Source organism: Lutra lutra, chromosome 7 (assembly GCF_902655055.1).
Source record: "Lutra lutra chromosome 7, mLutLut1.2, whole genome shotgun sequence".
Classification (NCBI taxonomy): domain Eukaryota; kingdom Metazoa; phylum Chordata; class Mammalia; order Carnivora; family Mustelidae; genus Lutra; species Lutra lutra.
Genome location: NC_062284.1, coordinates 111,253,809 through 111,265,265, shown reverse-complemented (window position 1 = coordinate 111,265,265; position 11,457 = coordinate 111,253,809). Strand labels below are relative to the sequence as shown.

General features: G+C 40.7%; 1 protein-coding gene across 2 annotated transcripts; it reads right to left on the bottom strand.

Moving 5' to 3' along the window:
• Positions 1-852: 852 nt before the first annotated feature.
• AKAP5 (A-kinase anchoring protein 5) lies at positions 853-10,904 on the bottom strand. Of its 2 annotated transcripts, none has more exons than XM_047735414.1 (2): positions 10,786-10,904; positions 853-6,716 (listed from the first exon to the last, which is right to left on the bottom strand). In XM_047735414.1, exon 2 carries the CDS (start codon positions 6,454-6,456, stop codon positions 5,167-5,169), a length of 1,290 nt encoding a protein of 429 aa, XP_047591370.1. In that variant the 5' UTR covers positions 6,457-6,716; positions 10,786-10,904; the 3' UTR covers positions 853-5,166. The 2 variants fall into 2 exon arrangements, with proteins under 2 accessions (XP_047591370.1, XP_047591369.1); XM_047735413.1 differs by lacking the exon at positions 10,786-10,904 and adding an exon at positions 9,668-9,804.
• Between the last annotated feature and the right edge of the window lie 553 nt (positions 10,905-11,457).

Sequence of the window (11,457 nt, the reverse complement as noted above, 5' to 3'; positions counted from 1 at the left end):
GCAGTTATGGTGGGTGCTAAAGGATTAGCATAATTGCCTATGAGGACAAATTTTGCAAAAGGTAGTGTTATCTATTAGAAAGATGTGATTTAATAAGAATTTTAAAACCCTGCAAGATGTGTGCTCGCTTCGGCAGCACATATACTAAAAAAACTCTGCAAGATGTGAAATATTAAATAAGCTTATGTACAGAGTTTGTGCATTAGTAAGACAGTTTGCTTTGGAACAAGTTTTAGTTTTAGGACCCTATCCAGTTTATTTTCTTTTCACTTTCATTGGTCCCAAGATTTGGAAAGTACATTCTTTTGTAGAGTCCAATTATTACCATTGCACTGTGCCACAGGAAAAACAGGGTTGTCAATGTTAGGGGCATAAAATCAGTGTCTTCATAAACAGAGAACTTTTGAAACACCCAGCTTTAGCAGACAAGATCTGAATAATTTAAGCACTTTCATATGAAGATTGCTTATTTGGAAAGCCATCAAGTAATATTGCTAACAATTCATAGGTTACTATAATGTAGAAAAGACAACTGCCAGCATAGCAAGAGATGATGAAAACAAGGACATGTTGTCAAATTTATAGATGGCATCACAGTCAGATACGCCCTTTAGATGGATAGATAGTTCACTGAAATTGAATTCAAGTTCGAGGTGTTTGTGTTTCTCTCTGCTGGAGGTGGGCTCTCTTAGGCTTGCTTGTCTTTGTAAAGTCTGTCTAGCACCCAAACAGCAGAGCAGAACTCTTGGTAGTGCTAACTCAACAGTTCCATCAGTGTGACCTTTATACTCTGAGGAAATAAACATAATATATCACCTTTCTCTTAGACGATGTAAAATAAAATAAACATGAGCCACTATAACATTTATTCTATATTAAGAGTCATACATATATTAATTCAGGTTGAAATCTTTTTCTACAGAGTATTTCTTAAATATTAGCATCTGATCCACAGTCATAGAGTACTGATTTTAACAAGAAATTACAAAATGGAATTTTTTACTTTCATAATAGCTCATCCACTTAACATTTTTATAGACAAAGAACTACTATAAATATGTAACATAATGCAGGCTTTTTTCTGCACCTGTTCACAAATCATAGTGAATATAACCGTTTAACTATTTAGAAATGGAATGCTTTCAAACTGTCCCTGTATTTAGATGACCAAACTTCCCCTCACTAGACGAATTAATCACATCCTCTTTATTCTCTCCTCTATGGCACTCATGATGCTGCCTTGCTTGTGGCTCCTAACCTTAATCCCGGTCCTAGTTCCTCTGGTTGCCGTTCCCTAGCTTGAGCTCTTGGAGGGCTGGGAGCCTGTCTCCTTTACAGTGTTGGGCATATGTTATACCCAACACATGTTGAACCAAACTGAATTTAATCAGGACATCTAAATTTTATGTAGCTTCCTTCTGTTTAATTTTTTGTAACTAAATAAGGATTACAAGAACTTTTTTCAAAAATGTACCACAAAATGTACTATTGACTGAAATTCTGAATTCTGTATAATAAGAAACTTTATGTTACATGATAAAACCTCATAGGAATTTGAACCTAAAGAACCTGAAACCATAAACAAGGACTCTTAAGAAAATGTACAAATGGCAGGCAGAAAAGTCAACCCCTGACGTATTGAGTATCAGTTGAAATTAGAAGACTTTACATGTCTGAATAAAGTTAACATTAAAAGGATCTTTCCAAACAATGGACTCTAAAGCCTAACAATTATTTTAAAAATTCTGCTGTAGGACCCCCACCCCACCCCCTGCAAATTAACTCTTTAACTATAAAAAATAAGGCAACTTGAAGTGAAACGTTGATAAAGTGAACTCTGGATTGCATGCAAAAGTCAGATTTGACTGGTGCCCTCCCATGACCCCCGTCTTTAACGACCTTTAGCAGTATGGCTTTTCACAGGCGCTGGTAAAATAAGTTAATCTCTCAGAAATAAATCCGACGGTTTCTCAGATTCCACTAAATAGTAGAACAATTAAGATCATCACAAACTTCATGCTGTCAAATGCATTACCTTGAAAGAAAATTATGCAGACAGCTTTTCTGAAGAATCCCATTAGTGCCACATACTTATTATTCTTTGAGGTGGAGGTGGTGGCAGGGAACATAATTTCTGTTTGAAAGTTCTTTTGTTTTCTGCTACCTTTACTTAAATGTTACCCAGTACTATTTTTATATCCTATAAAGTACTTTGAGAAAATGTTAAGTGACTAGTGCTACATAAAATAGAAGAGGGTTTTCATATTCACTGGGTTGTAAAGCAAAGTGAATAACACTTGGCTCTTAAAAGGGCGAAGATAATACGCTGAAAAAATTAACAAGTATCCAATAAACCAACCCACCTTGTAAAATGCTGAGTTCAAAGGGAACTGAATCCCAGCGAATTAATAAAATGTTCATTACAAGCAACATTTATCACAGCAAATTTAAATGAAAATTAATGCGGTATTATTAAACTGCCTTTTAAATGATCATTTTAATCATGTCAAATGGGGATGAACTGAATAGGGACCTATTTATGTTCACTTAATGTCTGGCATATAAGGTCCAATTGCTTAAAATAAATACTATTGAAATGAAACATATTTTATAAGAGACTTCCAAGTTATTGGATCCCTGCTTGCTTCTATAACAAAACAATCTGGATCACCTTAGAATTCATGTGAATAGGATTTGGCCGTGTGGCAGGTATATTCAGACTGAGACCAATTAATTTCTGGATTCTTTTTTCAGACTGAAATCCTATTTATTTAATTTACCAGATACTTTCAACAGAAAAGATTAAGGAGGAACCACTTAAAAATGAATACAGGTAGGATACACACGTTATCACAAAAAACAATCGGTTATACTATACATTCTAACCAAAAATATGTATCAAACCACAGTGGGGGAAAAAAAAAAAGTAGAAACCCAGGACCAGAGAAAGTGTTCTTATCTTAACAAAAATAACTAATTACACATATTTATCTCATAACTCTTCTTAAAACTTCCAAATATGCATAAGCTTTCCAAAATATTTGCAATCACTGGTAAGTGCTATACTTGTTCATTCATGAGAGATTACTGAAAAACTTACAACGCACATATATTGGCTTGAGCCATTCTTGCAATAAATGAAGACAGGATTCCTTAAAACACTGTAAAATGCACGAACTTTGGTCAGATTTTTTAAAAATTTTCACTTTTAAATATATTTGCTGGTAGCCATCCAAGTCCATTAGCACCACATACAGTGAATGAAAAAGAGTATTTTTAGGGAGAATGACTTAGCAGTCTTCTTTTTATGTTTGAAAATTATGCTACTAAAAGAAATTCATTTCTTGGGTCTTATGTTTTGAAAACCCACTTTTGTGTTGCTAAATTGAAGGATTTTTGTGGGTTTCTCCTCCCAAGGTTATAGGCATGAAGGTAGAAAAGTCTGGGGGACTAATTTTGCACTTCAGCAAAGAATCTTGCTAATAATATCCATTATTTGGTTCAGTTCCAAAGTCAGATTAGGTTTTTCTGCCAGAGGTCTCAAGATGTACTCACAGCAAGAAACAAAGAAGGTTCTACAGGACAAATCAGCACATACTTTCTATATGTAATCCATAAATAATGCAAGAAGTCACCGGGTCATTTACAATCATCTAATGTACACTCTTTTCTCCAAGAATGGACAAATCCTCTTTAACAAATGCCTTGCAACTCGAGTGGAAAGCTCTTTATACTTCATCTACTGTCAGAGTCATGCTATCCCTCAGTTTGGACAATGGGGACTATACAATTTGGACCTTTACCTGTGAGGTAGGGAAGTGTGTTATAGTATTATGGCCATTTCACACAAGGAAAGATTGAAATGGAATTACTTTTTTCAAAAAATATGGCAATCATTGATGAGATCGATGATTTAAATAACCAGATAAAATGCAAATAAGCCCTTCTCGTCGTTACATTAAGTTCTTTTTTTTTTTTTTTTTTGGTAAGGGATTAACTGGATTGAACATACTGATGAAAAAGTTATTTATCAAAATCCATGTAAAATGTAGGTTACTGGTGTCTGTTGACACATAGGCACAATGAGAGAATACTGACATTTAAAATACAATGTGCTTTAGCAATAATTTTTCACTTTCTCTTCAACCATGAACTTGGCTCATTCTTGGTCAAAAGTGAATAGTATTTTCACTAAGTTGTTATGATTTCCTGCGACTTTTACTGCCAGGCTGGCTATGAATTCCCTCTTTGGGGAGAGGTGGATGAAAGTGGTCTCTAGAGAAGCAGTCCTGCAAGATGAATCCTATGTTATCTGTGATCATATTTTACTTGGGCAATTTGCCTTCTCCTGGATGGAAAACAGCATTTCACTCTTCCTGTTTTTGCTGTTGCTGTTGTTTAGTTTTTTGGGTTTTGTCTCTAACTTTTCAGCAGATGACCCCATGCAGAAATGGACGTGAGGCAGAAAGACGGAGAGGGAAAATGCACGGCCCATTTCCACACATTTACACTTGGTAACTATTGGCCTATTTGAAATAAATTATGAATGGCTTTGTACGGTATCTAAGCAAGACAAGAAAAACACTCATGTTTGATTCAAATATGCACATTCTGCTGAAATTAGGAAAAGGCAATATTTTTTTTTGAGGTAAGACTACTGCCTATGAGTATAACAACTGTAAATCACACATTCACAAAAATAGCTCACCTGATTCACCATTTTAAACATAAAAGTGCACTGTAAAAAAATTTTTTTTGAAAATCCAATGTGATGTTAACCTATACACAGGATTAAACTATCAAAAGGAAACCAGGCTTTGTGACATCAGAGAATATTAAAGAGTTTCTGGCATACCCTAAGTGCTCAATAAATACAGCTTCCTCCTCCTAAGCACCCCAACTTCCACATGTCATTTTAGCTACTCCCCGTATGTCACTTCCATTGTGATCTGTACTAACTTCCTCCAAAATCCAGAAGTGACTGCACTTCTGTGGTAGGAGAGTTTTACATACTTAATTCTTTAGCACTTCCGGGCTGGAACTGTACCTGTAAATTCCACAGATGATAACCTCTCATTTGTAACTGAATACGAAATGCCACAAATACGCAAAATAATTTAGCAGGAAGCTTTTTTTTTTTTTCCCTCCCATGATCTGAAAATTAAGTCACTGTAGAAGATTGTTCATTTTATTATCATCAGAGGCCATTTCATTAACCAGCTGTTCTATAGACAATTGGATAGCATTCTTGACAAGAGAAGAAGCTGTTTCTATTAAGAGCGTTTCGTATTGTTCTGAAGTTCTACCCTCAAAACCACTATCATTAGCAAAAACCCCCACTTGCTCATTTTCAATTGAAATTAAGAATTGCTTAGGGACATTTTTAGATTTCTTAACATCAAATTCACTGATTTCAGTGTCTGTAATAATAATAGCAATTGGCTCCATTCTTTTGCTTTCTTCTGGTTTGGGTTCTTCTGCAGTGACCTCATTTTCTTTCAGCTCTGATTCCTGGCTCGATTCAGTATCTTTTGGCTCACTCTCTTTGGCTACAATCTCTCTACTTTCGTCCTCTTCCCAATTTGGTCCACTTTCTAGGATCATGCTTCCGGCATCTTCCACAATTTGCTGATCTGGGATTGTGGGTGAGGGAGGAACCTCAGAAACCACTGGAGGCTGATGTTCTGTTTCAGAAGTTTCAAGTGGGCTTGCTTGCTGGGGTTGAATACTTTGTTTTTCGTCAATCATTTCCGTATCTCTTTCAAGGATTAATGTTCCTGGGTGAATGGCAGAGTGTCTCGTATCTAACCCAAGTTCTACTGAGATCACTTTTTCTCCAGCTGTAGTTGTGCTGTTGCTCACATTTGGTTCGCAGACCTCATCACCCCCCTTCCCGGAGCTGTCTTTACTTACATCCCGGGGCAACTCCGTTTTTGTTGCCTGCTCATCTGATTGGGCCGAAGCTTTTGTATCCACATGTTCAGCCTCTGCCTGGACTCTGATGCTGCAGTCTGAGTCTTTTATAATCTTGGAATGATTACTTCTTTTCTCTCCTTTTGAGAATTTTATGCAGGGAATCTTAAGTCCAGATTTGGCCTTTTTCTTAGAAAGATCAGCATCCTCAGCACTGATTTCAGGTTGCACTTTAGCCTCAACGGGCTTTTGCTGCTTTGAAGATTCTGACCTTTTCCTGCGTGTTACAAGACGTTTGATTGAGGCCCAGGCCCCCCCTGGGGGCTGTGGCTGATCGGAAGCTCCTGCTTCAGGGGGACGCGTTCCTGCCGTACCAGCAGCTTCAGAGCTAGCTCTGGGCTTCATTGTTTTGGTTGCTTTCTTTCTTCTCTTGAAGCAAAGCACTGATGATCTTCCCTCCTGCCTCTCATCTTGAGGACTAACTTCTGTGGGTCTCTTCTCATCCCTGCTTTCAACTTGAATTTCAGAAACCATGGTTTCCATTTTTACATCACATTTGTTCTTTCTCTAGAAAACTATATTCTCTCTTCCTTAGCAGCCTTTATGACAAAAAGGTGGGCAAAAATATACTAAGTAAAATTTCTTCCAGATGTATTCACTCTTTTTGTTTTACTCCATACAGTTGTTTTAGGTGGTTTCTTCAATGTACAATTCCTAGTTTCTCTCTTACTTGTAATTTCTCTCATTAATTTCTTCATGAAAGCCCTTTACTGGATAGATTACTGTTTTATTTAAGGACCAACCTGATGAGAGAAAAAAGAGTGTATTTTATTTCACCATCAGCCTACTGTTTCCTACAGAAAGATTTCAGTTGAATATATATTGTTCTACCAAGAACGTTTCCCATCTAATAATCTACTGAAATGACTGCAGAATAAAAAATATTAAAAAGATTACAATGTGAGTCTACTTTGCTCTGATCTCTTTGTTAAAACTTCAACTTGGGGCGCCTGGGTGGCTCAGTGGGTTAAGCCTCTGCCTTCGGCTCAGGTCATGATCTCAGGGTCCTGGGATCAAGTCCCACATCGGGCTCTCTGCTTGGCAGGGAGCCTGCTTCCTCCTCTCTCTCTCTCTCTCTGCCTGCCTCTCTGCCTACTTGTGATCTCTCTGTCAAATAAATAAATTCTTAAAACAAAAACAAAAACAAAAACAACAACAAAAAACTTCAACTTGGATTACTTGCAAATCCAATATCAATCCTTTTGTTGTGCTGTCTTTATGGATATTTATGGTTCAAATCCAAGTTAACAAACAGAGGACAATAACAAGACAATGAAAGGCAAAGTGGTAAGAGAGCTAGGGCGATTTTTATTACATGCAAATTCTGCAGCTGCAAAGGATCTTAAAGATCATTCAAGTCCAGCAAGATGAAGAAAATGAACTCCAGAGTGGGTAGTTGGGGTGCCGAAAGCCATTACAGTTAGATAAGGTCACAGCCAGAGTTAGAACAGAAGACTCTGACTTTCCAATGTTCTCTCCATTATACCATAAGGTTTCTGTTCTAAAAATGTATGTTCCATCAGAGAGGTGCTACTTTTCATACACACTCTTGGGAAATTTAACATCACTGTCATTCTCCCCTCTTAAATTTAGTTGTATAATTTTGACATTTTTTCAGCTATTTTGACAGCGAAGTATCTACTGTTCAAATGTTTTCCATGAGCACATAGTTGAAGGCCAGTAAGAGTGAATGATAATAATAGCTGACATTTACTGAGCAACTCCTGTGCATTAGGATATGCTAGACACTTTTACATACATCTCTAGTCTTCCCCACATTATAAAATGAGTAGGTGGGGATATCACTCTCTACAGAGGAAGAAACTGAGGCACAGAGAGTTAAACAACCTGCCTGAGATTATACAACTAGTAGGTAACAGATCAGATTGAACTAGATTGCCTGTTTCTGAAGCCCAGACTCGGAAAGTAGGCATTAGAGTTTTATCAGAAAAATGAATTGTTTGGAGATACTAATCTGCACTAGATTCACTAGTCAAAAAAAATTTTAATTGTTTTCTTTAACCACAAGGCAGCCCATCAACTCATAATTGACCCAGGACTAGACTGAATTCTTGCTATTTTATTTATTTATTTATTTATTTATTTTTTAAAATATTTTATTTATTTATTTGACAGAGAGAGATCACAAGTAGACGGAGAGGCAGGCAGAGAGAGAGAGAGAGAGGGAAGCAGGCTTCTCGCTGAGCAGAGAGCCCGATGCGGGACTCGATCCCAGGACCCTGAGATCATGACCTGAGCCGAAGGCAGCGGCTTAACCCACTGAGCCACCCAGGCGCCCCGAATTCTTGCTATTTTAAAATAAAGCTTTTGAAATGCTCTATATTTTGTTTTCTCGGTTCTGGAACTAATTTGAAAGCCAAATATAATTGATAAGCTATGCAAGTGGCAAACTGATTAGTTATATATAAACATAAAATTGATCCACAGAATAGTATGACAGCACCAAAGAACACAGATGTGAGGTGATGATCTAACAAAAGCCATATTAATTTTTGTTGATGTATATCCTAAAATAAGCGAGGGGACTCTTTCCCTGCACTGTTTTTGTGTAAATCCTTCAGCGCTGAAGGTGTATTTGGTTAGGTTTTGATTCTATGAACCACAAAAGGGACCGGAACTCAGGAAATCAGTTTATGATCTAAGTAAATATTCCCTTAGGTTGGCAGTTACATACGCTATGCCCCGACCGAAAGACAAAGTCATCCTAAGAACAGCGATGGACCTAAAATGTGAACACTGTACAGTGTCCGTCCTCACACAATGCTTCCATAAGCCAAGTCTTCTCACGTCTTGGAGTTCTCAGCACCTGACAGTTTTTACCAACCGGAGGATGTACAACAGAAATAGTGAAATTAGATCATGTTTAAGATGGTACTATTTGAGGTTAACCTGGGTCGCCCAGAGACAACTGCCTGAGAAGCTCACTTGAACGTCTGTTACGGTAGAAATCAAACAAACACGCAAACAAAAACCTAAGTGAAATGGGGAAAATACAGTCTGTAAACATTAAAACTTTGCAGAACGTTAGCGTGCAAACGATGCTCTTAACCTGCAGGGTACTTTCATTGTCGCGGTAATCTCAAAGTCCCTGTTGTCATTTCCTGACAGAGTCGCATGTCTAACGCCACTTTTCCCCTTGAGCAGAGAAGCCCGGAGGCCAAGAGCAAACCCTTCGGGAGGATCGGGAGGAAAGCTGTGACTCTCTCCCAGGGCCAGGCGCGGGCCACCAAGCTGCCACCCGGAGGAAGGCGGCTCCTTCCGACTGGATGCGCCTGGCGGCAGGAACCGGAGCGCAAGACCAAGTACTCGAAAAGGAAAGTGCCGGGGGCGTGGAGCAGAGCGCGGCTTCAGGCTATCTGCACAGTTATTATGGCCAGGAACCCCAAATCACAGTTCCCGCAAATGAGGTAAGGAAGGAGAAGCGGTCCCCGCCACCCCTGCTGCCAGCATGAGCTGTAAAGCGAAGAGGGTGGTGGGCACCGCTGACGAGGTCGCGGGGCTGGAGGTTCCGGCAGACAAACGACCCCTGCCGGTTCCTACTCAGGCCTCCTTGGCGGCAAGGACTGCGGGTGTCCAGGGGGACCTTCATCCCACCCCGCCGCTCAGGCGGCCAGCGGACCGGACCCCAGCCCCGGCCCCGCTCCTCGCCACTCCCTCGCCCTCCTTCACTTACCGACTGCGCCGGGGTTCCTGGCGACCCTGCTGCCGACGTCGGGGGGTGGGGGATGTCCGCTGGCGGCGCCAGGCGCCCAGGCAGCCGGGGAAGCCCGGGTCGCTCCAGCAGCGAGCAGCCCTCTGCTGCAGGAGCGCAGCCGGCGGCGCCCCCTCCCCAGAGCGCGGGGAGCGACAGTCTGCGGCTCCAATGCGCGCGGGGCGGGCGGGCGCGGGGCGGGGCCAGGGCGGGGGGCGGGAGCGCGGGCGCGCACGCGGGGGCTCAGTCTGCAAAAGCGGCTCGCCCCGCGGCGTGGGAGCGCACCTGGCACTCCTGGCCCCCGCGCGGGCCCCGGCGGCGCACCACGTGCAGCACGGGCAGCGGACCACCCAGAGGGGGAGGGGGCAGATGGGATGCGGACCAGGGCAGGGAACCCCGCATTTTCTGAGATGCAAAGTAGCAAAATTTGGTTTTAATTTAGGGGCACTTCCATTTAAGTCCCCCGCCCTTCCAACATGCCGAGTCTTCAAAGACACGGCAGATATTACATTTGAAAGGTAGGGTTAAAAACTGTGCAGGATAAAAACTCATTTGGGGAAAAAAATTACATATATGAATTGAAACAGGAAAAAAAAACTTTCCTCGGAGTGGCTTTGGGTGTAATGGTGTTATTATGGTTCACTGCCAAATACTCTCAGAGACCCAAGACCCCAGACCCTTGTCTCCCTAGTCTAGGCGGCAGTTAGAGGTGATCCGATGTGTGGGGGAGGAGGTCAGACGGGCACAGCAACCCAGCCACATCCATCTTTTATATTTTATGTATTTCCAATGTCTGCTTAATCTTGTCTCTCTCAGTTAAGGAGGCAGGGGGGGGGGCAGGAGATTGCTTCCCTCACAATTCCAGTTCCAGTCAGAGCAAAGGGCACAGGGAACATTTACCCTCTAGCCTGACTGGATGGCCAGGCTGCGTATTTTCATACATTTCCTGGGTCTTTACCTTGTTGTTAAACAACTTGCTAGCTGTACTGAAAAGCACTGCAAGCATTTATTTCATTTGTACACATAAGGCATAGGTTTCATTAACCAATGAAAGGCATTGCTGTGAGGGCTTAGGTGACATGCTTCAGTTTTAATATTACCTACGGAGGCATTCCTGGGAATTCCAGCTGTGAGGTCCTCCCCAGGATTGGGTTGTTCCGTGTTGGGTTGCACAGTTGGCTCCTCCCGGTATACCATCCAGATGAAGAACCTATTAAGGTGGAGGAAAGAATTACTGAAAAGCAGTTGAACTTACTGCCTTTCTTTGATAGGATCATGATCTTCAGGGAAGTAGATCTGTTATCTGCTTTTGGATGTTTTCCAGGAATATATTGTATCTCTGTTAAGATTCTGAAGCTGTTGCTTAGACTTAAGAAAGAACCTTTAGGACACAATAGCAATACTGAATCTAAATTGTCAGGGTCTTAAATTTACAGCTAAAATGAGAGACAAGAGCTGTAAAACAGGAAAACCCCCAACCATCTTCCTTAGTTGTAATTAGAATTCAGTCTATCTTTGTGCAGTCAGCAAATACCAGTCTGTGAAAATGTCATTTATATCCCCAGATGGATGGCTAACCTTGCTTACTGACACTTTGGGACTTCAAACAAGCCCAAAGAAATCCATGCCACTCATAACTAACTGAGATGCTATTACTTACTGAGATCCAAGCTTTCCCAAATCTATCAGATCTAGGTGTTTTCAACAATTTCAAGCAAAAATAAGATGAGCTTATCCAAATGAGAACAGGGTAAAACAGGTGTCTTATTAGG

Coding starts and splice junctions, on each gene's coding strand:
- AKAP5 (XM_047735414.1), bottom strand. CDS start 6,456: ATGGAAACCATGGTTTCTGAAATTCAAGTTGAAAGCAGGGATGAGAAG.